This window comes from Apostichopus japonicus, chromosome 4 (assembly GCF_037975245.1).
Source record: "Apostichopus japonicus isolate 1M-3 chromosome 4, ASM3797524v1, whole genome shotgun sequence".
Lineage (NCBI taxonomy): Eukaryota > Metazoa > Echinodermata > Holothuroidea > Aspidochirotida > Stichopodidae > Apostichopus > Apostichopus japonicus.
This window is the reverse complement of record NC_092564.1, coordinates 6602352-6624956: the sequence shown is the minus strand read 5'-3', so window position 1 is coordinate 6624956 and position 22605 is coordinate 6602352. Positions and strand designations below refer to the sequence as shown.

The 22605-nt window shown below is 34.8% G+C and overlaps 1 protein-coding gene and 1 long non-coding RNA gene across 3 annotated transcripts in view; one reads left to right on the top strand and one right to left on the bottom strand.

The window, feature by feature from the left end:
• Nucleotides 1-7072, bottom strand: part of LOC139966292 (uncharacterized) — a 76638-nt gene extending 69566 nt beyond the window's left edge. Inside the window, exon 1 of one of the 2 annotated variants that reach the window (XR_011792533.1) lies at nucleotides 6624-7072. This is a non-coding gene — a long non-coding RNA (uncharacterized lncRNA). The remainder of the gene's footprint in view (nucleotides 1-6623) is intronic. The other variant, XR_011792532.1, reaches the window with a different exon arrangement.
• LOC139966289 (uncharacterized) overlaps nucleotides 1-22605 on the top strand; it is a 91872-nt gene that overhangs the window by 37024 nt on the left and 32243 nt on the right. Inside the window, exon 2 of the mRNA XM_071969144.1 lies at nucleotides 7154-7992. Coding sequence (XP_071825245.1) covers nucleotides 7154-7992 — 839 coding nt within the window. The remainder of the gene's footprint in view (nucleotides 1-7153; nucleotides 7993-22605) is intronic.

Here is a 22605-nt window from a genome sequence, read left to right as displayed (position 1 = left end):
GTCATAGTTTGCACATATTTAATGAGATTTATCAAAACTTGAAATGTGTATATCTTGGAAACGAAAAGAGTTTTTCGACAAATATCAACAGATTGTGCATGAAAATATCACACACAACAAATGTACTGAATATGAGACAAATTGGTTAGGTGTCCTTAGTAATTTAAAGTCTGGTGAATCAAGGTTCCTTAGTGAATTATTGGTGTTGGTTACCCTCAAATAATGGTTTTTCACTGCGTCATAATATGCTTAATTATTGTTGTCAATTGGTATCTCCAACAAAACAACATATCTTTTTTTTTTAAATTTTATATCACAACATCTTTTATAATGAAGTCAAGTTGAATTAATCTTCGAGTAGTCTGCCAGTTGAAGTCTGGTCGAATTAAGCTCCCTTATTACAGTGTACAAGTATTATTCAATCCAAATATGATGATTATTTTTTCCTTGAACTGTAGTCTGTGCACTGCATCAGTGACGTATTACCCTTACACTGACCCCTACCCCCCTCCCCAACACACGTTCTAGAAATGGTGCCATGTAATTTTGCAATATGATAGCACAAACCAGAGAAGGGGATTCAAAGGTCAGACGTACATAGGGGCAAACAGCAGGGGAGGGGAGTAATGTACCCCTCCTTCCCCATTCCTTCCCCAATATTCCCCTTTCCGCAGTACCAACACATTCTTGCTCCTACACCTATATTTTCTAGCCTAGCCTTCGTATTACGCTACAGTAACCGTAAAAACAAAGCCACCTCAGTTAGAGGAGATTGTTGACTATGAATGAAATGCATATATGACCCTACCGAAATGAATAACTTATTTTATCGTGTTTGTTTGGTATATGTGTTAGTAAATTAAAATTTTCTATACACCCAGATGTCCATAATACCCACCATTATAAACCTCATATGTCTTTTTCTAACTCGCACTAAAAACAACACTTTCATTACCATTACGAAAAAAAAACTGCAAATGATTCGACTGAGGACACGCACTAGTACATGTGCAAATTATATCCATTTAATGGCACTGTTCACCTGTCATATACATGAACAAGAGAAAGAGAAAAAGAAAAAAAAAACGACTGAAAACTATTTGGACATTTTGAAAGAAAATGGTAAAAGCGACTGGGGTAGCAGACTAAGTAACAAAACACAAGGGTGCACATGACTAAAAACGAAATTAAACTGAGACACACCGTGGCCTTTCCACCACAGTGAACTTGACACACCTGACTGGTACTGCCACAGGTTCCAGAGGGATCCTATTAATGGACTCTTTTTTTTGCCTTATACACTTCTTCCTGTTATATCTTCTGTTTTGTGTTGAAGGTTATTGGTAATACAGCTGACATTTTTCCGACGTTAATACCTACCTCGATTTTATTTATGACAATCCATATCAACGGGGGATTGATATGACGAGAAAGCAAAGAATCATTTCGACAGAAAACAGTCTGGCTATTAGTAAATAGAGCTATATTTAGGAGGGTAAGGTGGCTTGCAGTAGTGTAGGCATCACAGTGTTGTGTATACGAGTTACTATTATATATGATTACGTGATACAGTTATGAAATGTTCTAAACAAATTGATTTTTATTGTGAATTTGCAATGTGGAAGCAGTCCAATTTTTTCAATGTTGTTTACATATTTATATATATAAAGCAGACAATGTGAGCTGTTTTATACTTCAATCTTGTGATACCATATTAAAGGCAAAAAACAAGTGCCTGAGAATATAGTGTGTTTTCTTTTTATTGGGCGTTCACAATTATCATTTTTTGCATTATGAATGATGACAGAAGGATTGAATCTCACATGTTAGCAAAGAGTTATAGGATATTACATAATATGCTGGCAACAGCATATTCTGTATATTGGACGAAATGATTTTTTATGTTAGGTGCATCCACATGCAGGGGGAAGGAGCCGGGGGGGGGGGGTACTGGGGGCACGGCCCCCACTTTTTTTTCTCCAAAATAGCATATGTGGCCTACTGGCAAATAAAATGTGCCCTTTTGACGAAGAACTGTCTTTTGGATATCTTAAGCCTTTGTTAATTTTAATATTTTATTTTAATTATTTAATTTTAGTCTGTACATGCTATTTTTAAAATGGCATCTCATATCTTTTTGTAGCATGGTTAACAATAAACAATCTCAATAAATAGTATTGATAGTGCTAACACATAATATATATTTAAGTGATATGGCCGGTGTGGATCGGTTTATAGCATAACGAGTGGTGGTTGTGGAATGAGAAAGTGCTCCTCTGATGTTGTGCCCCCCCCCCCCACTTTTTGGAAGCTTCCTACCCCCTGTCCACATGGATGTAAGCACAGAGACTAACCCCTTAATTAGATGGTTAGGGTATCGGCCAGGAAGGCAATATCTGTACGATGCCAAACAGCCACGTGCACATGTGAGAGAAATTTTAATTCCTTGTATCTTACACTTGACGTCAAGTGGATATCGAATTTACAGTTTTAGCCACTTTGAATTTTTTTTGTACAATGTCGAAGATAGAATTCGGAATTTCTCCGGGTGAAAAAACCTACCTTACTTAAGCCGGCCAGGACTCGAACGAACAGCCTCCCAGTGCTAGTTTTCATTGCCTCAAATGCAACGCCCTTTAATTACTGGGCCAGTGGTTCATGAAATGTTTTGGGGGCTTGGTCAGCGTGATGTTAAATCAAAATTCATTGTATAATTCAGAACAAAACTATCATTGTTTTACAAATTCTGGTCTTCAAGGGAAAGATAATGGTGCTCTATAGAGTACCATATTTTGTTCTGTCACGTGACTTTGTTGTTCAGTTTTATCCTTCACTCCAGTTTATTATTAATTATCAAGTTTTGTCACTGAGTGATGGAGCAACATTTAAGAACTAACAAATCTAACTTACGAGGTGTAAGCCTATACTATATGCTATGTGAAATATAAATAATAACAAAATATGAATATATTAAAAAGAATATCTTAATGATAGTAAGAACGAAAGGAAAATCAGATAACTTAAATTAAACCAAGAAACTTTATGAAAAGGGAGCAAAGATTTGAGTATGACGGTATTTGAACAAATAACACTTAGGGTAAGAACCACACCCCCACTCCGCCCCAACCTTTTGACTTACTGGTTGGATATGAAGTCGTGTGGTCTAGGACCCGACCTCTCCAAATTCGAAAAGATGTCTGAATCATGATTAAACATACCTGCTTTCATGGAGGCTCTTGGCATGTTAAAATGAACCAGAGGTACTAGCAGAGATTTAATAAATTCCTGGTAAATAAATAAAACAAGAAGCTACTTTGGGAAATCGTGGTGGGATTACCATATGATTCAGTTATAGGCTGTATTTCAGGAGGGTCAGAGTGACAACTAGGAGCCCTAATAGCGTTGAACGAGTGTTTCAGGAGGGTGAGGGTGACGACTAGTGGCCCTAATAGCGTTGAATAAGTGTTTCAAGAGGGTCAGATTGACAACTAGTGGCCCTAATAACGTTGAACAAGTGTTTCAGGAGGGTCAGGTGACGATTAGTGGCCCTAATAGCACAGGAGGGTCAGAGTGACGACTAGTGGCCCCAATAGCGTTGAACGAGTGTTTCAGGAGGGTCAGAGTGACGACTAGTGGCCCTAATAGCGCAGAAGGTCAGATTGACAACTAGTGGTCCTAATAACGTTGAACAAGTGTTTCAGGAGGGACAGGGTGACGATTAGTGGCCCTAATAGCACAGGAGGGTCAGAGTGACGACTAGTGGCCCCAATAGCGTTGAACGAGTGTTTCAGGAGGGTCAGAGTGACAACTAGGGGCCCTAATAGCGCAGGAGGGTCAGATTGACGACTAGGGGCCCTAATAGCGTTGAATAAGTGTTTCAGGAGGGTCAGATTGACAACTAGTGGGACTAATAACGTCGAACAAGTGTTTCAGGAGGGTCAGGGTGACGATTAGTGGCCCTAATAGCGCAGGAGGGTCAGATTGACGACTAGGAGCCCTAATAGCGTTGAACGAGTGTTTCAGGAGGGTCAGAGTGACGACTAGGAGCCCTAATAACTAGTGGCCGTCATAGCGTTCAATAAATTGTAAGATGCCACACAAACGTCTGGTCTCGCAGAAGTACAAAATTACACGAAATGCATTTTACAAGAACGATAAATGCTTTCCTATCATCTCATATAATTCAAATAACCAATAAAATGTAGTTGGAATCCTCGTTCCCGGATAATGGTCACGTGATCAAACCTGTAGTGGTGAATACTGATGTAACATTTATGTTTCATATTGAAACATAAATACAGGCAATTTAAATTTCCATTTTGCCCCATTCAGTATGTTTCCCCCTAGATACAATTGATAAGATATCGAGGTTTTTTATAGTTCATTTGAACCAAACGTGTACTTTAGACTGATACGTTATGTTTCAACTACATGTGGGCAAAGTCCAATAACTATTAAAGGGGGCAATAAACCAGAAATCTACTACTGTTGAAAGAGCGTCAGTTAACTGCGTTAAGCTGATGACAACAATACATGTAGCTGTTGAACGTAAGGATAGCTTATTAAGACGATGGGAGTTCTCGGTATATAGGCGGCCGTACAGTTTTGCGTTAATCTGGTACATTCGAGCCCTTAATGCGTGAGGCTGGAATACTCTATACCGGTCTAAGCCTCAATCTAGGTTTATAGTGAAAGTTTACTTCCCGCTGACCGTTAGCTCCAACCAATGTTTCTCTCTAGCCATCGTAGAAATGACTATATGACATGCATTTTGAAAAAAAAAACAAAAAAAAAAACATATGGAACAATATTCTGTAGGTATAGTGGGAATGGCTGTGCAGAAGTAAACCCAAGCAGTATCATCATTAATCTATGTGGTAGAGGTGTTAATCTTTTTTGCTGTCGTTTTTATTTATTATTTGTGTTTATTTTGCGATATCGTGGTGTAAATGTTTCTTCATTTAATAGAAGATACAAATATGAAATGTTGAACAGTTGCAGAATCAAGCGTCGTACCAAACAGAAAACAAATAGCCTATATATATATATATATATATATATATATATATATATATATATATATATATATATATATGATGTAACACTAGAAATATATGTTTTATATGTGATCTAACACAACACATGTATGTGATTCAAACACTAGAAATCCTCGTAAGACCCTCGGAGCTGATGATTATTTTAGTAACAGCTGTCTGGTTAGACCATGGAGTCTAAGCAATTCCCTGGTTAGACAAGGGAGTCTAAGCAGTTCCCTGGTAAGACCAGGGAGTCTAAGAAGTTCCTTGGTTAGACCAGGGAGTCTGAGCAGTTCACTGGTTAGACCGGGGAGTCTACGCAGTGACCTGGTTAGACCAGGTAGTCCAAGAAGTTCCCTGGTTAAGACAGGGAATCTGAGAAGTTCACTGGTTAGACCAGGGAGTCTGAGCAGTTCCCTGGTTAAACTGTTTCTCCCTGGAGGGTATCCTCCAATAAGTAATCATTTTATGAAGTAAAGGTAAGTTTCCCTGGTTCTATATCTGTCACGAGATCATGTTTTACTGTATGTTAATACCAAAGGCGGATTGGCGAACCGTTACGCCGCTGGGTCCAAGCCCAAACCTCCCTCCCCCACCCCGGATTGATATACCGAAAGCGCCGAGTTACTGTTGAACAATTTTCGTCCGAGGGTGTCAAAGTAATGCCTCACTTGTTTCAAGGCCCCAGTGCTGCCTTTCGGGTCACTGAGCCCGGTAGCCATTTATGCTCCAGTATATTGTAAAATTTGTAAAACAGACATGAATTAAGTGTTTAGCTGCTCACCAACTACAGTACACAAGGTATAATGATTACACCGATTTATCCCAAAATATGAACTTAAGAATAAGTAGAAGCTACATAAAACTTTCCTTTCTCTGGGGGAGTATAAATCCTGTTATCTATTGGTAATCAAAGAAAACAAGACGCACCACATCGCATGAAAAAAAAGACATTACTTTCCCAATAAAATACTTAAATGTTAATTTGTTTTCGGTTATAATTCTTTACTCGTTTTGTACACTGTGTCCTCTTGCCTTTTCTGGTTTAATCTGGGAGCGCGATTCAAATTAAAGCTTACAAGTGATAAGTTTTCTGCTGTGCTTACTTGAAGTCAAAATCTGAATTCCTTTCTATTCAAACTGACGATATGTTCAGTTTAGGATAGCTTTTACAAATTTGTAATTACCCAGGAATATTCAAATTTTTAACTATCCGTACTTGAAAGAAGACACTTAAAACAAAATACAAAAAGAAAAACAAAATGAACGAATCAAGAAGCAAAAATAAAAAATGAAAATGAAATAAAAAGGAAAGATAGAAAACATCGAAAAGTCAAAGGTCATCTGTCGATATGTCATATGTGCACAGGTGAAAAAGTGTGAAGATATATGACACCATGTATATCGGCCTATGTTAAATATCACATTCTTTCTCTAAACAACCTGGTGATCTTAAAGATGAACACAGATTTCAAACATTAATATAACAATTACTTTCCGACGTTGAAATCTATAAAAAGCATCAAAAATATGTAAAAAAAAATGTATAGGCCTATTTGAAGTATTTTGGTTTTACAAGGTACTTACTCGATCCCTTTAACACGAAGAAACTCAACTCGTGTAGATTGTTATTGCCCAAAGAACCGGCCCAGCTTTCGGTAACCGGATTGCACTCTGTCAACCATATATATAATGCACCCCTTCCACACCCCATTGACCAGTAAACACTGTAGATGAGTCCTAACTTTGAGGTAGCCTCTGCAAAACTTGCTACTATTTCGTTTTAACGCACTTTGAATCCAAAAGGTTTTTTATGGTACTTTTTACGTTACCCAGTTACAGTTCAACTTTTTTCGTCGTAAAATTTAGGGTTCTATTATAAACCATCGGTAATTTAAATATTTTATGATGTTGTCTTTATACCGGGAACAATATTTTCTACCAAGCTTTGTGGAATCTATAAGTATTTGTTTTCTAAGCTTTTATTAGAAGTAACATATCTCTCTCTCTTTCCCATGTCTCTTACACTACAAAGATATATATCCACCCCCTAAGATTGGTTGACCTGGGTCACGTGACTCCGATCACTTGACGTTGTTCGTGTTTTATGCCTACAGGGTCGTATTGTGGACTTTATCACCCGGCAGCCGTATACCGCATCCAAATTACAGCCGTAGAAATATACGACCGGTATTAAAAATGACAAGCCAGGGCTTTTGCGTGAATTCTTTGATAAACCCAGTGGAGAATGGTGGAGCAGATATTTCTCGAACCGGAGGAGCTCTTCACCAGACAGATCTCACATCCGAGGCAGGTAGCCAAACGCAAACCTTGACGAAATGCAATAATTTATTAGAAAGTAAGTACGGTTATTTTCCTGCGGTATCACAAACCCATGGCAACATACCGGGTATAAACAATCTGTTTTCAGCGGAACAGGTCGGCCTGCAGGCAGCAAGTCGCTCTAGTATGTATCCTATACCAACGGACCAGACCTCCTATACAAACCATTGGTTTTATGCAGGAGAAAGACCATTTCCTACTATGCCTATTGCTAGTGTTGCCGAGGACTATGATAATGCTGGTAGGGCGTACATGACGCCCCAAAAGGCGTATGGTACCAGTTTTGCAGGGGCCCCTACCGGCTATTTTCCTTTTGGACGTCCACAGACTTTCGCCAACACAGCGTCGAGTGTCTATCCGACCGCGTTATTAGCGGCAAGATTCGCTCCAAATGGGAATTTTCCTATGGAAAAAGAGAAATATGAAAATACAGTGACTTCATATACCAACTGTGAGACCACTAATAATAGTTCAGTACTTGAAACAAAACAATTGGAAGCTTCAAAGGATGACGGAGATTTTAGGGAAAATTCTAGCGGGACCACACAAGTTGAAAGTAATACACAAACAAAGGCTTTATCAGAGGAGGAACCTTCACAAGATTTAAAAAAGGGTAAGTGGACAAAAACAATTGATGAAATCTTTTTCTTTGCTTTTCTTTGTGTGTTCTTATTAATATCTACTGACCATCGAATCATCTCTAGATTGGTGTTCATAAATGACTGGACATATTTCTAATATTAAAACCACACAAATATAAACACAGGGTTTATTTTAGGCCATATATTCGAAATGCAAGTACCTCCGAACTGACAGTCACTACACGAAACTGAAGAATATGTTTAAACCAATCTCCTCTCTTTTCTCATATGAATCGAAAGTACGAAAATTGCGAATTTACTTCAAGAAATTGAAAGTGTTCTTCTTTTTTTTTCGTCGATATAATAAATATCCTTCCATTTCATTTTTTAGAACAATAAGGCTAAGAGAAATCCAGTTTGTATCATAATATGACCTGAGGTCAAACTTTTGATAAACAAAACTGAGCCGCCGGTTTGTGCGAAAAGTGCGAATCTATAAATAATTAGAGGTATCATACATGGTTACTTTGTTGTTATGGTATTGAGAATATATTAATACACACAACAGACTTTACAAGTCCGATGTTTATCAGGACGATTTTTAACACACGAGGAAGAACTAGAAAATTATAAATTCTTATCGACCTAAATTCTTTCTTTTTTCGACCATTTTGTCCCCTCTCTGTTACTACCCAGGTATATATATATATATATATATGTATATATATTCTTAAGGAACACGAACTCATTCCGATGTTATCAGGACGATTTTTAACACGAGGAAGACCAGAAAAACTAGAAATCCTTATCGACTTTATTCTTTCTTTTTTTTCGACCATTTCGCCCCCTCTCTCTCATTTACTACACAGCTATATATATACACTCCTAAGGAACACGAACTCATTCATAATACTTATACTCCCAAAGTGTCCTCTGATTTATAAAGTGTTGATATATTAATTTGAAAAGAGAAATAAAAACAGAGGAGATCCTGTCATTGTCTTTGGTGATATATTACTATTCTTGTTACAAAAAAAATATTACTAAAAATAAAGAGAAAAATTGTAAGGAAGAGAGATGGTTATGAATAGTCAGTAAAAATGATTCTCATATTTGATAACAAAAAAGGTGTGAAATGAATAAGACTGCATCCGTTTAACTTCTTCAAACATTGCAGACACGTCCAACTTTTCAGTTGGTCTACTGAATATTATTTCATATTGCTACAAAGGAACTATACCAAAACAACATCTCTGTATTAACAATTTTTCATTGCATTACCTATTATTCCGATTATTATGAATCTTTTTTTCTTCAATTTTTTTTGAGGGGGGGGGGCGGTTATGAGATGGACCTTGCAAAACAAAATGTTGGTCACTCTAGTTTGACCTGGTATATGATCATAAATCAATCCGGAGCAAAGGTGACCGTAAAATTATTTTGGTCGCATCTGTCTCTATTTGGTAACGATGATTGCTTTCTAGACACAAGTGTGTTAGGGTTTGTACTCCTGTGAGATACAGTGTGTTTGCGACTATAGGCATGCCATTATTCCCTGGACTGCGCTTTAAGAAACACTCAATAATACTTAATCACCCTACATGGGCCGTATTCAACTTAGTAGATTGTTTAATCGTTGAAACAAAGGCGCCAGATATATATATATCTTTTTTTTTATATAAATCTGTTTTTTTTATATTATTGTTCTGTTATGACTTTTTCACCTTCCATATTGATATAAGATATCGATTCCCAGGGTTATATCTAACCAGAGAAATGCTACTCCAACCTATCTGATAGAGAATTTGTTTGTCGAAGTCATTTTCAAAAGTAACTTCTCAAAAGCAGCTTCTAAGCAAGACTATATATATTCTATAGTACATATACCCCACCCGTTGCAGTATGGGAGTCCTAACACGTAATCTCCAAACTTTACAAAGTCAAAATGAATAATAATAATGATAATAATAACTTATTAACTTAAGATTTCGGGTCAATAATACTCGTACTTTGTCCGAATTCAAATATAGGCTGTAAGTTCAAAATGTCCACCTTAAACAGAGCAAAAATAATGTTAAGAAAAAGATATTGCTTTCTGAAAATAGAAACTGTTTACAACAGGTTTTTTTTGTTGAATTTTTTACCTCTTCCAATTACGACAATCCCTCAGAATGGTGAGAAGAAAAAAAGGAATATCTTTGTTAATGTTTTGTTAATCACAGATGGGAATTCTAACCGATTCTTTTACATTCAAATGTAATAAGCAGACTAATTTTCAACTGTCGTTAACAATTCTTCATCCCTAAGTGAATACTTCGTGAACAAGGTTTGTAAGATTTCAGAGATGTTCTTCATGGGAAGAGAGAGGAAGTGAGAGAGAGGAATTTTGAGACACTGATAAAAGGTTTTCTGTATTTGTACATAAGTTGACAATTTTAATATCCATATTCATGTTCGACGGTTTGATCAAAATATGAAAAATCTAAAACGTTTATCATGAAACATTCATTTACAATACCCTACAAGAAATAAGAAACATTAAACCAAAATAAAACTTTAAAGACTTTCTGTGGTTAGAAGAGAAAAGATAAAAGAATTTTGTTTAGTAAACTTGAAAAGCTTATTCTTAAAGTCTTACCAACATGAGAAGACTTTCTTTTATGAATTAAGAACCCCAATGTCCTAACGTATCAATGCGATGTCCTTAAATCCTAAAGACAATTGCTTGAAGTAATTTTGATGTTTTGTGTTGGTTCTACGATCTATAGTATTGCAATCAATCTTGATTAAATATGGTCTCATTTACATGACAAAAGAAAAAGAAACATTTGGCTTGTCACCAAAATGCAGCTTATTTTCATTGTTTTAAAAAAACAAAAAGACAATGTGCCCTTTGAAAAATTTCTGAAGAAAGGCCTTTGAATAAAATAAAATAAAATTCAAAGTTGTGACTATAACAAAGGAGAGAGATAAAAGTAAAGAAAATCGTTCATTCTCTCACCACATTGACCGGTCAACATTTTAAAAACACTGGACAGTGGTCTGGATGTTGTAATGGAAGGTGTACCGGGGGGAAGGGGGGGTGGGTCGGTGGTGGAGGAGGGTAGCGGCAAAAACTAATAATTCACGGCTTGTTGGCCATACTATTAATACTGGTCAATCATTGCTATGAAGTTTATGAGGAATAAAACATAAGAAAAACGTATATAGGTTTAGCGTACAATACAGACTGTGACGATCACTGGACAAATGCCTTCTGAAAATACATACAATGTACTAATAACCTAAAACAAATTTGGGCAAATGTAGGCTACTAAGACTAGCCTTTAATATTCATAACATATTCATGAGTATAGTTAAACTACATACAGGAAGTTTCCAACCGGGTAAAACTTGAACATTTTTAAACTTGAAAATACGAAGTGTTTGATTTTCAAGTAGTCATTAACACTTTGTCCATGTAGATATTGAAATTTATTTAAACAACTGCTACGGCAGCTTATCAGTTATTGACCAATTATTTCTGACAAATTCTCTCTGTCTAGAAAGGTTCCTAGTAATCGCGAGCATATCTTGTAAATAAAGGTACAGAACGTTTCGAGAGCCAGACAGGTTTAAATAGGTATTGGCTACATGTAAAAAGCAAAAGTGGAAAATGAACAACTTTCATTTTCATTATATGAAATAAATGTTGTAACTAGTCAAAGTATGAACTAAATTGTTTAAGGACTCAGGCGTCCAAATAGCAACGAGAAATTTTTGCCAGAATAAAAAACAATACTACCTCAGACTTTTTAATCTATTATGTAAGCTACAGGACCTTGCGGGTCCAGTGTTGTATTACTCTGACGAAAAATATCTTTCACGAAAAATTCGGTTTGCTGGAGAGATCGACTTTACGTAGCTTATGTACCATAGAACCATAATCGTAAGTTCTATACACTGCAATATGAAAATGTATCGAAAAATGTTCATGAATTTGTCCATCTGTTCTGTTCGATTTGCCGGTCTTTTCTGGATTGTCATTTTAAATTCCTTATGTTGAACTGTTAAATATTTTCTCTTAACTACTAATTGTATTTATTTAATAAAAATTTTAAAAATAAAATAAAAATCTATATTTGGCCTAAGGTCCATAGTACCTTTCTGTAACATAATCAAATAATAATCAAAATATGCCATATTGATAAATTCTGTATTATTACCAAGGAGTATTCATCATCTTTCGCTTTCGCCCTGTAAAGGCCTAACCTTACTTCCCATGTCCCCTTTTTGGACACTATTGTCACTTGATCATTATCCATACCAGGACAGGATCGTTCAGAAACACTGTTCATATTTATCGTCAATTAATTTTCATCTCCTCTTAGTAGTTTAAAAAAGGAACGTTCATTTAATTCGAAGTACAATTGCAATTAATTAAGTCAGTCTATTTTTATGACTGATATGCATAACATTCTACTGCGAAAGTTCTAAAATATATCTTCTTATTTACTTCTCAAAATATAGATTGTCTATTGTAATTAATATGACATGTTAAGAATTGTTCGTTTTCCAGTGAGTATAGAAAAGAAACTAGAAAATTATTTTTTAATAAAAATAATAATAAAAATTGACAATTTAAATGGATTACTTCCTCTGGTAATCATGTAATACATTTGAATTTACAATTTTGCTGGTGGTGATACTTGAATTGTCATCACCGCGGCCCTTGACAAAGGTCATCGGTTTTGACCCAAAATTTCAACAGTCCACAATGTTCAAACTGAAAGTTTCAATATCCACACATGAATGTTTAGACGTTGAGGATGATAATATTAGACAATTAAATGGTCCTTGTGACCAAATAATTCTCCGAGACTGGCAGTTAAGAGTCTGATAACTTTTAGTAAGTTTTTTCGATCGATTTAGTAAATGTGGCGTCCGTATATAGACATACTAGAAAATGTTAGGTTAAAGTCTAAAAAACAAAAAATAATTCGTACTTTGACTTTAAATAATCGTGGTTTAGTTATGCTTCAAATGTATTGTTATTATTATTATTATTATAATCATTATTATTATTATTTGATCCGGTGAATTTTTTGGGATAAAATTATCTTAAGTCTAGATGTAAAAGTTAAGCCCTCGACGTTACTTGGTTTAACCATGGAGCTATTACCGTAATAGCTCCATTGTTTAACGTATTTCCAAACGACATTTTGAGCAGGTAATTCCAGGTATTTATGCGATGTTAATTCACACCGGCCTCACGGTATTAATATCACCATAACGATTAACCGTAATAAATTTTTTTCATCAGTTAATAGTAAATTGTTTCGAAAGCTAACCTGTACGTGCTTAGCAACCTCTATAGGTTATAACGTGTAATCTATAACATATTTAAGGACTAAAGATATAGTTAAGTTTGTGTACCAAAGTTCTCTCCGTTATAAAGTTGCTCGTGCATAGACTTTTTTTGTACAATATTCACGAATGCGGAATCCCTTTGTATTTCCTTTGAAGTACAAAGATGAACAGTGTTACTATATTTTGTTACATTACCCCTAATACCCGAACAGCAACAAACAGTGACGGACCACACAACTGTTAAAAGCCTTCAAGTGGCCGCTTATATACATACCACAAGGGAAGGGTTGACAATATTGGTTATATAAAATTATGTTGGCGCAATGGTATACGTGTATGCTATATAACACAGTGTTGTATTTGTTTTGCTACAATAAATAGTTTAAAGCTATGCTGTATGAAATCAAGTAAAAGAAAGTCAAGAGAAAAAAAAGTTCAGCTGGCATTAATATATTTTTCTTAATGTGTGTGTAAGACTAAAAGCTGCAGTAGGACTTCTTAATGAGCCACACTTGAGAGAAGTAGAAAGCCTAGGTCTGTCTATCCTACTCGTCTCAGCATAGACCTTCAGATCAGAATATTTGGAAATTGCAAGCTAACAATACTTTGAATGTAAAGCAAATGTTTTGTAAATTAACTATCGATAAGAAATTTAGCAATAGAGTGGTGATCTTTAATATTTCGTATTCCTAACTTAAATATTTTGTGCTCTTTAAAAAAAAAATCTTTAGGCCCCCAGTACTAACGCGAACAATTTTAGTCTTTGGTGAAATATCATATAATCAGTAAAAATACTTCAGGAATAATAATATGTTGCTCCTTATATTTCACCTTTTCTTCTTGTTGTGTTGGATGAACTACTTTTTTAAAGAAAAACTTGCGCATGTAACTGCATCTTGATCTTAAAGGTATTGTGTGCTGTAGAAGCAAGGTTCAATTTTAAAAAAGAATACTTCTACTCATTAATAATATACTTCTAATTTACTATATTAATATATATTACGATACTAAATTACCAATTTGTTGCCTCTTTAAATCGTAGTTTAAAGCATTAGATTTGGTACAAATCTTCAAAACTGAACTGTATTTTCTTGTATTCTTGGTCATCCTCTGATGTGATTGTATAGGCTGAAGTCAGTAACTGATCAACCAATTCGAAATGCCAGTTTTCAGTTAACTGTAAGCTAACTATTGATAACTTTCCAATTACCTTTTCACTCTAATTACTGGGTGATATACGTGAATTATGATGTAGAAACACTTGACTAGTCTATGTAAACTAATAAGACCATTCGTAGCAATCTAGAAGAGGGTCTTACTAATGAGAGAGGCATCAAGCTGTAAAAATGGACTGAATTACGTAAATTATATTTGTCGTTGATTTCTTATGAAAATTGACAACTATATTGTTTTCTTCAATAGTTTTTAAAATTTTATACTTCACCTGTATCTGGTATTCGAAACCATTTTCTTTGTCGTGTGTTACAGTAACTTTACAGTAAGCTTTAACTATTGCGCTGTTTGTGTACCTACTGTTAATCTTGAAAGTTGTAGATCCCTTTAAGCAATGCAACTACTGTATTTATTGCGGTAATTACTAGTTAATATTTTCGCATGGAATTTATTGCTCCTCCATGTTCGAAGTTCACCATCATCTTTATTAGTCCAGTTGATATGAAACCAAATTAATGAGTGTTTAATATAGTTGATAACAATTTTATTTTTCATGACAGTTTCGTTCATTTTTAGTGATTTTTTTGTTTTTGAAATATCCAACCACTCTCTCTTTTAACGTTATCGTTTAGTCGCCGTCACCACCAACAACACAGTGTGTTTATTTTGCCATCTCATTGGAAGTGATAGCAAGCCTTTTAGATCTGAACGTTCGTGCGATCTCGCGTGTAGGGTTTAGGCTTCTTAAAGGTATATGTTGCGTTTAGATTAGTGGCTATCTATTTGTACAGAAAACTATCTGGCACAATACAAAATGTCTACCACACTACTGCAGGAACAATGGAATAAGAATATTGTCTTTTCAAACGTTTACAAATTAAACAAATTAAACATAACATGTATTTTCCTGGACGTATGTTTTTTTTTTACTGATTTGATCGCGGCGGTATCTCGCAAACTTTGAAACACCCAAAATGGCCGAACTGCATTATAGACATCTTAATGACATTGCAATGCTAATCAATTATATATAAATAGTTCATGGTTTGGTCAGAACGCTCCAAAGTTACCACCCTGACCGCAAAATGCAGCCCTTTACTGCTATACTAATGAAAATTCATACCATATGAAAATTTGCCCGCTTCTCTAGAATATGGATGGGCAACTTGAGATCGCTAATTTTACGGTCATATCCGGCAACGTCTGGTCTGAGACATAGCCTCTCGTTGTGGGAGATGTGAAACCGTAACCAAGTCTTGAAAATCAACGGTATCAATCGGTTGGTAGTTTCACATGATTGCCGCTTTCTCATTATCAAATATTTTTGTCCTATCTTCGCCTGGGTCAAAGTTGTTTTTTATTTCTAGAGACATAACGCCTATCATCGTAAAACCTTCGATTTCTGACTGTACACCGCTCGTGTCATCGCGTCGTGAACATGCGACAGACACTTTACGTTAACGACATATTGCTCAACCCGCAGGTCTAAACGACGAATGATTGGTCAGCGCTTAATCTTCTCAAGTTAGTTCCTAAAGTTTGCTTTACAATATAACATTTGATTTGAAATTTAACATGTGAAAAGGAGCACTTTTTTTCTGTAATTTTGTACCATATTTTTCAGTTCGACAATAAAAAAAAATTTTAAAAAATTTTCCTTTGTGAATGTTTGAGAGTTTTGTATAAGAATTAAATTCCATTTATAACAACAATCAACTTAAAACGACCTGAACACGTCAGTATTTTTATATTTCATAGTAATAATATATATTTTGTCGATGTTGCTATTCTCATTTTAGTATTTATATGTAATGAAATGAACACAATCTTACGAAAGTTGTTGTCATCCTGATAATGCAACAGTAGCGAATGTACCAATCGTTCGACCTCATTTTGGGCAAGAACCAGAAACAATTAACAATGTTATTTTCTTTATTTCACCGTGATTAGGAAACAATTACAATTACGATTGATGTTGGCAGTTCACAACACGGTTCGGAACAGTAACAATTACTAAAGCTGTTGTAAAAGCACGCGAGTCATGACAATTATCTAGAGAGAAAGTTTTATAATCATTGTCAAAATGTATTATCTGAAAACAGTTTAAGTTACCATTGATGTTGTCAGAACACAACACGGTTCGGAAACAGTAACAATTACTAAAGCTGTTGTCAAAGCACGCGAGTCATGATAACGATAGAGAAGGTTTACAATCATTGTTGTCAAAATTGTATTATAGTATGAAATCAGCTTAAGCTAATATTGATGTTTTCAGATCATAACACGGTTCGGAAACAGTAACAAGTACTAAAGCTGTTGTCAAAACACGCCAGTTATGACGATAAAAGAGAAAGTTTTATAATACTACAGATGATTTCGTGAGGTACCTAGAACATATCTGTACTCTGAGATTATGAACACTCCTCCCGCAAAATCCATGAGGCTTTCTCAGAACACAAATATTTCCTCAATTTTTCGTCGCGGATTATCTAGTCGGCTCAATTTGTTATCTGTCGAAGACAGATACCTACAAATTTGCTTAAGTGGGGACTATAACGTCAACAGGACATAAGAAAAGACACAGTATCGCTTGGTGGTATAAAGAAATTCAACAAAGATATGCTTGCAATTAGATATACAATTAGTTTGTTTCAGTATTATGAGTATAAATACAATATATGAAAATTTCACGTTACTAAACTGTCAACAAAATGTTTGAGAAGTAAGTTTAAAATACTATTGTAACGTCGTGACCATTTTAGAAGAGTTAGCATATCTAGTAAATGTAGTCATTTTGCTCAAATGTTGGATATCTTTTGTGACCAGAACTCTCTCATCAATCGACCAGTAGAGAAAATGCATCATTTGCACAGTAGCTGTCTGTATTAATTTGATATGTAATTTTATGACCTATTGTCTATTTTTATTTGCGTAAAGCCCATACAGACAATACTAAATGTCGAAAGAGTCGACTTTAAACTTTATTTCACATTATAAAACAAATTTAACTAGCTACAAACAATTAAATTGAAAAAAAAAAATCAGAAAGCTGCTTGTAGAAACAGTATAGAAACCTTTCTTAGCCGGATGAATTTTCGTCTAATCGATGTATCCTTCGGTCATAACAGTGTGCAGTTAATCCATGCCCAGAGTCGTGCTCTGTTTTGACTTCTTTGAGAACTTTGGTGAATTTGCAAACAAATGCACATTTGTCTAAACTGAAAAGTTTCCAAGTTTATGGGAACACGGTAGTTATAACGACGAGCTATAACCGAATATCTTGTATGGTACATGAGCAGTTAGTTACTTATTACTCCCTCCAAAACTCACGTGGACGTCTTTGGGTGGAAATCAAGGTATCAATTTTGTATTTCTTTACAAAGGAAAAGAAAAAAGGAAGAGGAATACAGGCATTATAGTTGAACAACAAATCATATACTTGGTTTACGTATACTTTTTAAAAGAAACTATTCAAAGTATACCATGCCCGTACAAGGGTGGGGAAGGCTGGGCGGGGGATACTTTGGGTCATACTACTCCTACCCTCCCCCCCCCCAAATTCCATGTTCACATTTTTTGATCGTTCAAATCACATTCAATATCCTGACGGTTGGATTCATCAACCATATTTTTGTTTTTCAACAATAACTAAGATGGAGAGCATTATATAAGTCGCCTATTTTGGTTACTAACTTTTGGTACTTCGCAGCTTATCTCTGCGGTCAGCCTGGGTCAGGTTGGCGGCCGACTGCAAGACTTCATCGTAGATATACTCTTTCTGGTTACATAGAAATTTGTTTATAGTGAATCATAAAATGTTGGCAATCAAGTAACGCAACTTACTTTGCCTATAATTACGCTATTGAGTTCCAATTGTTGTTCAAAATTATTTAAGTCAGTGAATAAAGAATTACGGAGCCAATTTCGTAATTCACAAAGCTTAGCCTATACCTGGTTTTGTGGTTTGGGAATTTATGAACAACCTATACTTACCTCCAGCTTCAACATATGGACCCTTCATCTAACCCCAACCCCCTCCCCCCTCCCGCATTGAGCATGGAATAGAAAAGTAAGCGTATTTGTTTTAAATAATAAGGTGTGTAAGAATATATGTCTCAAAGCTTGATCATTTTCAAGAAGTTGAATAATTTGTTCGAAAGTCTACTGATGTATTGATATTTCTTGATAATTGACAACATTTTCCCAAACGAGAGGGGTGTCCGAGGGTTGGGAAAACACCCCTCCCCCAGTCCGGCAGTCCATACCTCCAACAAATCGAACTCCCTTCCTCCCCCTCCCCTGGCATAAATATTGTCATTGGGATATCATGAAGGTTGTATGTTTTTGCAAAAACAATCGACTCTAATTTGACGAAAAAGAAAAACCACAAAATTAAAGAAAAGCTAAAATAGGGTATGGCAAGTTTTGTGATAGGAAATATTGATTGCATAAATTTTCGGAATAATTTAAGTCTACATGCTTAGGTTAGAGAAAATGATCGAGAAAAAATGACATATTTGATATAGATATATATATATATATTGATATAGGATTAATATCGATATAGGCTAAGGGTAAAACCAGGTACGTAACTTTATAGATGACTGGTCGAAACTAAGTCAATAAATATCCCATCCAGGCTTGCTTAGCTTACGTAGGTTTCGTCTATAATCGTGTAGTCACACAAAGAAAAATGATAGAAAAAAGTTATTTATTCAATATTTTAACAGAAAATAATAACATAAGTTTCGTATGGTTAAGGAAGGCTAAATAATAGTAATAAAAAACAATGAAAACGGAAAGCATGACAACAACAACAAAAGAAGAAAAGAAAAGAGGAAAGAATAGAAAATAACTCAAGACAAGAATTATCCTTTCATCTGTTCATGGAACTTTTGCTAAATGCATCCATTGTGTGAGAGTGAGATAGGGAGACGGTGCTATTATTTCAACATTCACATTCAATTCAGAAACTTATCCTTAGGGGGGCACACATGTTAAGTTTCACTTTCAGGAATATAAGTACCCGCTGAGAGATACTTAAAAAAGTTGAGAAGATTGTCACTCTACAATGTAAATTGTGAAGCAGTTGCTAATGTAGTCACTATAGCATATCCGTCTATATATATTCTGGTAACAGTAATGTTATTAGAACTTGGCTATTCCCTGGCTTTTAGGGGAGGTGTTCGTCTTGTCTACAGGAATTTCTAAATTTCATGAATGCGAGTTTTATTTCAATACGTTGTACTTTTTTTCTCAACATTAATATTTCAATTGAGTATTTTGCTCACTTATTGTGGTAAACTTTAGTTGGAGAAAATATTTTGCTTCATCGTCTGTTATGAAGTGTAGTAGCGTTTAAATTATGCCACCCCACCCCCCTCCCGCCCTCCTCTAAACCCCCAAAGGAACAATAAATGGCAAAATAAATAAGAAAAGAACGAATGAGATAAAAAGAGAAAGAAACTTTCAAAATTTTATCTAACCTAATTTTGCATATGCCTATGAAAGATTAACTTTCGGTGACTTTTCGTGAGCTCAGTTAATGTTTCCACGAACCAGTGAATTTGAAAAACTGAATGAGTCGGACTGTGGAAAAGAGAACATTTTTAGTTTGTGGTTTTATAGTCTTTTTGCTGTTTATTTTATTCGATATCTGCCTGTTATGATTGTCTAAGTATATTTGATATTGTTTTGTGATTTTCGCTATATGGGTAACGAAAGTTAAATGAAAACGTCTGTTGACCCTAAGTCATATAGGCTATGCCGGCAAATTCAAAACTGGCTTGAAAATGTGTTATTAGTTACTGTATCTAATATCTATCACAGGCCTACCTGTTCTTTGAATTTACAATAACTGATTAAAGATTAATATTTTATTTTGATATTGATTCTATGGCTGTTATAGGCTACCATAAGTATTTGAAAAATAGTCGTTATTCATTATTTCTCTGGACAAATTTCATTTTTGATTACATCTCTCCCGTCTGTGTTTGAATCCTTCGTTTTGACTTCCATTTTAGAGGAAGATTTTCTTTAAATATTTGTTTGTACTAATATAAAAAAATGCATGGCCAAATCGATACGAATCGAAATTATTTACTGACTAGCGAAGTTTAATTGGAATAAAATAGTTTGAAAAGATTAAATGATCATTTAGAACCTTATTAAAACCCCAATATTCGACACGATAATGATAAAAAAATACGTGCAAAGTAAAACGAGAAGAACCAGAATAATTCTTAGTAGGCTACATACCGAATAATCATACGGTATAGGATTTATTTTACACATGAATACAGATTTTCAAAATAAACCGTTGTACCGAATATTAATACCGGTTTAGGAAATGTTTAACATGAATACAGATTTTCGGATGAAACCGTTGTAATTTTGTTTAGAATAACTGATAATATAAAGCAGATGATAAGAAATATGTTTTATTTCTATCAAGTTATGTCTCATAAAGTGGAAATAAAGTGATAATACATATTTTGACCAAATTTGTGTGTATATTCACAAAATAACGTAATCGTTTTAACTACTACTGTATATGCTCATACTGTACCTTAGTGACTAACGTACTTTATGATGCACAGAAAGACACACTATAGGTCGGTTATGTTGGTTGCTTGTATATAGGCCTATCTATATACCTCAGTGTGTAAAAAAAGTGTGTTCGAATTAAAATATCTAATACATTATACTAACACCAGTTTTAAGTGATGTAATGAAATGGATTTTGTTCCCTTGTAGGTTGGCTATCAGATTATCTGGCATTGATTATTATTTCAAGTTTGAAAATTTGAAATACTAAAAACAAAATTGTTATCATGATATGTCCAGAGTGTCAGTTACACATCGTGCACAAGGTTAGCTTAAATGATACAGCTTCTGTTCAGCTCTCAGTTATTGCGAAACTTTTAATCGAAAATTTTCAAATGATAGAAAAAAATAATTAATTTACCAAGCACATTACTGTCAGCGAAATATAATGAATTAAGTTAAATTATTCACGTTTAACAATGCCATTCTATTGCGATTGTATCGCTTAACCAATATCCCGATTAATCAATTATGAATTCTCTCCTTTTCTTACTCCAGTAAAAAATGGAAGATAAAAGGAAAATTAATGATTCCAATTATTTGTTACGGTATTAGCAACTTAGCGATTGTGTAAATTTAATCTTCATAAACAGCAATTATAAATCCGTCCATATAGAAGTGAGTATATACTTCCATAAAATCTGTCCACCGCAAATATTTAGTAACCGAAAATAAAAACTACACTCATTCGTCATTACCCCCCCCCCCCCAAAAAAAAACGCTATTTAAATGTTTCTCGGGTGTCTTATATGGGAAGTTTTGAATAGTGTCTAGTGACCTAAAGATTCTTTAGACTGGACTAACTTTTCTTCATCTTATCACGACCAGTGTGTCTGTATTGTGATCGCATACCATTTCGACTTTATGACCCTTTATCTCCTATAGTTCACGATTGCTTTGAAAACATGGCCTCCCTTTAATAACATGTGGTGGAAAAATGTGAACTACGGTATCCCATAAGGTACATATAAATGTCTGAGAAAAACAAAACGGGAAATATGTACAAATTTGTATATATTTTCGGGGTTTCCCGGCGATTTTAAAACTTAAAACATTAATATGTCTATTCATTGTAATGACTACTTGTATACTGTTGAAATTAAAGCAAGTATAGGCTAGTTGCTCCGTGAACTTTCGTATATATACACACTGTTGTTAATTTACCAACCGCAAAGGGGGAAAATAAGATAAAAAGAATCGTTCATTATTCCCTAGGGCACCGACGTTTATCCTCTCCTTGCCCGATTATTATTTTCTTGTTATTGTAATTTTTATAAAATACCGACGAGCAAACAGGTTAATATTGGAATGTTTAGATTTCGAGGTTACTATAGAACTCTGATTACTACCGCCTGATACCCGTCAAAATACCCAGTTTATTAAACAGTTTATCCTTTACACTCCTTATACTGAATGTCAATTCCCTATTACTTTATCGTTAAAAGGTTATGAATTATTAAATTATTATTAAGTGAAGGCTAATAAAATTCCCATTAAAAAATTGCAATCCACACATT